The following is a 5,285-nucleotide window of genomic DNA, read 5'->3' as shown; positions in this document are numbered from 1 at the left end:
GGGGCGTTCAGGACGCCAGCAGGGCCGCGGGACCCCTTTTTGTGCTGAGCCCAGAAGCTGTGAGCACTGAAACTCAGTACTTCGGCGCGGGCACCCGGCTGTCGGTGCTAGGTGAGCGGGGACGCTGCCGCCGGGGACGGGGCGGGACGCGCGGCGGGTTTTTGCGCGGCGCTGGGGGGCCGTGACTCTCCCCCGGTTTTCGGGCCGGGCACGCGGCTCCTGGTGCTAGGTGAGCTCGGGCGGCGCGCCTCGGTTTCGGTGGGGAGCCCCGGGGCTGTGCTTTACAGGCGCCGCCCTGCCCTTCGGGGCCGGCAGCCGGCTGACCGTGGTGGGTGAGTGTCCGCGGGCCCGGCAGCGGCGGCGGGGCGAGATGGAAGGCGGCGAGCGCGGGGCGGGGCGGCCGCGGGCACCTGGTCCCCTCGCAGCACTGAAGCGGGGCGCTGGGACCCGGGAGCGGCCTGGAGCTGCGGGGGTTTGAGTGCGGGGCTTCTCACTGTGCTCCTATGAGCAGTATTTTGGCCCAGGCACCAGGCTCACGGTCATAGGTAAGATTTGGATGCCTCCCCTCCTTCCAGCCCGGCTCCTGGGGGGTCCCCAGAGATGGGTGCTGCGGGCTGGAGCTGGGGCGCGTGTCCATTTGTCCATCTGGGGGTCAACTCTGCAAGGGAGGTGGGGAATATTGGGTGCGGAGGGTTTTGGGTAGGGATAATCCCGGGACGGGAATTTGGACAGAGGGAAAGGGGGGCTTTGGTCTCTTTGTTTCTGAGATATTTAGGGACAGGGTGAGCATTGGAGAAAGAGGATTTACTGGGACTCTGAGAGCTGCTTGATTGGAGAAAAAGACCGAGGAGGGCAGTCTGGGCTGGGGGAAGGGCAGGAGGGTGTAGCTGATGCAAAGGGGAGAATGAGCCCGAGGGGCAGAAACAAGCAGGGATGAGCGCAGGATGCGGCCCCCTGCACAGCCGGCTCCTGGGAGGTGCAGATGGAGGCTTCCACTGAACACAGGAGAAAAAGGATGACAAACAAGAGTGTGGAACAGAGAGTGAGAGAGAGAAACACGAGGCATGAGGGAGAGAAAATCAGCGGGGTTTGTTGATTTACTGTTTAGAAGTTTAGATTTGAAATTAGCTTTAAAACCTCTTCCTCTCTTCCTAAGCCCCAGACCCCTGAGGGCCAGGCTGTGTGTACAGCACACGGGGGCTAGATGGGAACCTGGGCCACTGGGTGGATTTACTCACCAAACGTACCCCCCTCATCCCCTAGCCGGAAATCTCCCTCCTCACACCATGTCTTCTAGGTTAAACAGCCAGGTGGGGCAGGACATACATGAAAATGCAGATACTTTGCTTGTGAGCTGAGGAACATTCCCTGGAGGATCTTAGGCTCTTTGTGCTGGAAAAGGACCTTAAAGGTCACCTGCTGTGGGAGTATTGAGCTTCCAGAGGGGAAGAAACCCTCAATACCAGTATATTTACCTGGATGATTTGACAACAGCAAGGGTGCTTGCAGTTAGGCGAATTAAGATGGAGCCAATGAGGATCAGCTGAAGTGTTTGTTCCCAGAGGAAAGCTGGGTTTCTGTAATCAGCCAGGGTGGAGAAAAGCAGGAGACCTCAGAACCAGGTAAATCTGGGTCCCAAGCCCTGGCCCCTTAATGATCCAGTACCTCGGAAAAATGAATCTGTGTGCACAGGTCACACACCCAAGAAGCCAGCCCGCTAGTCAGGTCACATCCAGGGAAATGTGAAGAGTCGGTTAGAAGAACATTTTCTCCATCTTCCAGCCTAAACTAGATCTCTTTAGAGTGAGTTGTCTTCCTTTTAACAGAATTGCTCAGAAACAAACAAAACAATCGATAAAAAGCAAAGAGCAGAATAACATGATTGTAGGAGGGCCGAGAAGCAGTGAGCCAGCCAGATGGAAAGGCCGCAGGGGCATTAACTGGACCGCCTTCACCTGGAGCCCTCGAGGACGCCACGCACCAGGGGCTTAGTTGTAGCAAGACAGCTGAGAGCAGAAGTTGCTCTGATGATCTCATGCCTATTGAGGAAGCTTGCTGGTAGGGTAAAGTAGAATACGTGGCATCAAAGGGACAAAGAAGGTTGAAGATGCCTGCATTTGAAACACAGGGGGATGGCTATCTGCCTGAGCTGAGGAAACTCGGGGGTACCTGGAGGCAGAGGAATGGCTAGGATGACCCGCTGAAGCAGCAGAAAGAAAGAAAACCTCCCATTCTCATGAGCGCACCCTAATACAAAAGGCTGTCCTCACGTGGTGCCCCCCAATATGCCATCTGTATACTGTCATCTGAAGAAAACCCCCCACCCCCAAATGACCCCCTTAGCCCCAAATCCCCTTTACTCCTCGACCCCTGAGACTCACATACAAGTAACCCAGCTAAGGGCAGGGGCTTTCTGAACCCTTGTATCATTTCATCTCCACCCCCGCGCTGGACAGTCGGTGTTGGGATTCTCCCTTCACAGGCAGGAAAAATGATGCAGAGACAATGAGAGACTGTCTAAAGTCATGTTGGTGGGCAGAGTCAGTTCCAAGCTTTGGATTCCGTTCTTCTGCCTCCAATCCACTGCTCTATTTAAATAACTACTACATATTATGGGGAGAAAAAGACAGGTAAGCTTTTCTTGATGGATAAGAAATCAAATAAGGGGAAAGAAGAGACATTACGCAGAATGTCGGGCAGTGCCATTTGTAAGGCCACCTTAGGGGCTGGGGACACAGGAGACAGGGCTGTCGTAGGGTCAATACAAAGGCCAGGCAGGCCGAGGGAGAACAGTCACAGAGGAGCGGGCGGTGACCCCCAAACAAACAACCAGGACCTACTACCACGTAATTTCCTTTTACGATGACCCCGTGGCCCCCTTCCCTGTGCCCCCAACTCACACGCACAGCCGGCCCTCCGGGCACCCATGCTCCCAACCCCCTCTCCCTTCCAGACGACCTGAGCAAGGTGACCCCACCCAAGGTGGCTGTGTTCGAGCCGTCAGCAGCAGAGATCTCCCGGACCCAGAAGGCCACGCTCGTGTGCCTGGCCACGGGCTTCTACCCCGACCACGTGGAGCTGAGCTGGTGGGTGAACGGGAAGCAGGTCGAGACAGGGGTCAGCACGGACCCTCAGCCCCACAAGGAGGACCCCAGCCGCAACGACTCCAGCTACTGTCTGAGCAGCCGGCTGAGGGTCTCCGCCAGCTTCTGGTACAACCCTCGCAACCTCTTCCGCTGCCAAGCCTGGTTCCACGGGGTCTCGGACGAGGACGAGTGGAAGCAGGACAGGCCCAAACCCGTCACCCAGAACATCAGTGCCGAGGTCCGGGGCCGAGCAGGTGAGCCGCTCCGGGAGGGTTCGGCAGGGAGGGAGGCAGAGCAGACAGAGGGGGAGGTCCAGGGAGGAGAGCAGAGAGACTAGATGCAGAATAAAGGGGAGGGTGTGGGAAGCCCACCGTGAGGGAGGACAGGGCACCTCGGGCTACTTCCTCCCCCACATCCCAGATGGTCAGCCCAACTCAGCTGTGCTGAAAGGTCCCCCTCCCTACGCGCCTGCACAGCTCAGGGTCTGAGCAGTGGGTCCTCATCCCCTTCACTGCTGCCATGTTCCATGACCTTCGAGGATGCTGTGGCCACATCGCCAAAACAGAAAGAAGGCGCTGCTGGGACTCTGACCAGAGGCTGCCCTGAGCCTGGGAGTCTGTGCTGACTACAAGTCTGGCTTAGTTTTTTGTTTTTCTTGGTTCTTTTGGAAGCAGCTCAAAATCCCACACATTTGTTATTGTAGAGTTTTGATGGGTCAGGAATGTGCGCATAACTGAGCTGGCTCGTCTTCCTCAGGAGGCTGCAATCGGGTGTCAGCCAAAGCTGGAGTCTTCTCTGAAGGCTCAACTGGGGAAGGAGCCACTTCCAAGCTCACGTGGTTGTTGGCAAGAGTTAGCACCTTGCCAGCTGTTGGGCTGAGGAAGGCTGGCTTAGTTTTGAATCTGCTTTTGAAGCTGGACTCTCTCATCCATTTCCCTCCCCCTTTTTTCTTTCAGACTGTGGCCTCACCTCGGGTAAGTGGCCCCCTGCTCCTTTGTCTCCATCTCCCATGGTCTTTGCTCTGGAACCAGAGAATGCAAACCCCATGAACCCTGGTGGGGCATGGAAGGGTGGGTGGTGCGTGGGCAAGGAGACCAGAGATCCCTGCTCACAGGTACCTACCTGCTCTCCCTTCCTGCCAACAGCGTCCTACCAGCAAGGGGTCCTGTCTGCCACCATCCTCTATGAGATCCTGCTGGGGAAGGCCACCCTGTATGCTGTGCTGGTCAGCGCCCTGGTGCTGATGGCCATGGTAAGGACGAGGGCAGGATGGGGCCGGCTGGTTGGAGGTGACACTTGAAACACAGCAACTGACACCCAAGAACACAGAGACCCTGCCGGGACCAGAATGGGCAGAGAGGAAAGGGGGGAGTCACCCACATGCCTCAGAAGACACTTATGTCTGGGATCACAATGCAAGTACCATGCTGTGAAGGAGAAACTGGGGTCACCTGAAAACATGATGGATGTTAGGGGAACCCTGCTATTTGTCTTGTCAGTGGGAAACCCTACGTCCTCTCAGTCCCCAGCACTGCTGGCTCCTGGTAACCCCCAAACTTTCTCTTCTTCAGGTCAAGAGAAAGGATTCCTGAAGCCAGCTTAGAGGTGGAGCCAGGAGCTTCCAGCCTGTTATGGCCCTGATGTGAATTCTGCTTTTTCCATTCCTACCCAGTGCTTCAGAAGAGCTGCTCTCATCTCTCTACGCACCCCAGTATCTACCCCTGTGTGCATGCCCCCCAAACACTCATGACCAAAATCTCCCTAGCCCAAGGGGGACCCTGGCGGGCCTGAACGGATTCAACCAATAAAAATGGCCTGATCTGGCTTGAGTCTGCCTTGTGAGTGCCTAGATATCTCCTCCGTCCATCTCTGAAGTCCCATGTGACTCCAGCCAGGGTGGAAACAAGAGGCATTCAAGAAAGTGCAGGCCCCTCAGGTAGGAGGGTCAAGGGACCCAGCCTGTGGGTGGTACTACTCCACACTGCCGGCAAAACTCAAGTACACGTGAAAGGGTGTGATTGGTGAAGAGAGAGGCTTACTCTGGAACAACCTAGAAAAAGGTGTGATGCTGTCTATAGGAAATTTCTGTCCTACCTGGACAAAGGTGCTCTGAGGAAGAGCTGTGTCCACTTGTGAGTGGTCATGTCCCCACGGCCACCAAGCTGGGTGTCATGTGCGTCACCCACGCTCTCTCCACTG

General features: G+C 56.3%; 1 gene segment (V, D, J or C); it reads left to right on the top strand.

Moving 5' to 3' along the window:
- Nucleotides 1-5: 5 nt before the first annotated feature.
- LOC113616909 (T cell receptor beta constant 1-like) lies at nucleotides 6-4,915 on the top strand (the record flags this gene model as incomplete). The annotated part of the segment is given in 5 exon segments: nucleotides 6-111; nucleotides 2,954-3,340; nucleotides 4,043-4,060; nucleotides 4,232-4,338; nucleotides 4,658-4,915. Coding segments are annotated over 5 exon segments (639 nt in total), but the record flags the coding sequence as incomplete, so codon positions are not given.
- Nucleotides 4,916-5,285: the final 370 nt, after the last annotated feature.

Source organism: Aethalodelphis obliquidens, unplaced genomic scaffold (assembly GCF_003676395.1).
Source record: "Aethalodelphis obliquidens isolate GAN/ISIS:26980383/991018 unplaced genomic scaffold, ASM367639v1 scaffold854, whole genome shotgun sequence".
Classification (NCBI taxonomy): Eukaryota; Metazoa; Chordata; class Mammalia; order Artiodactyla; family Delphinidae; genus Aethalodelphis; species Aethalodelphis obliquidens.
The sequence above is the reverse complement of the archived record's forward strand: the minus strand, read 5'-3'. Positions and strand labels throughout refer to the sequence as shown.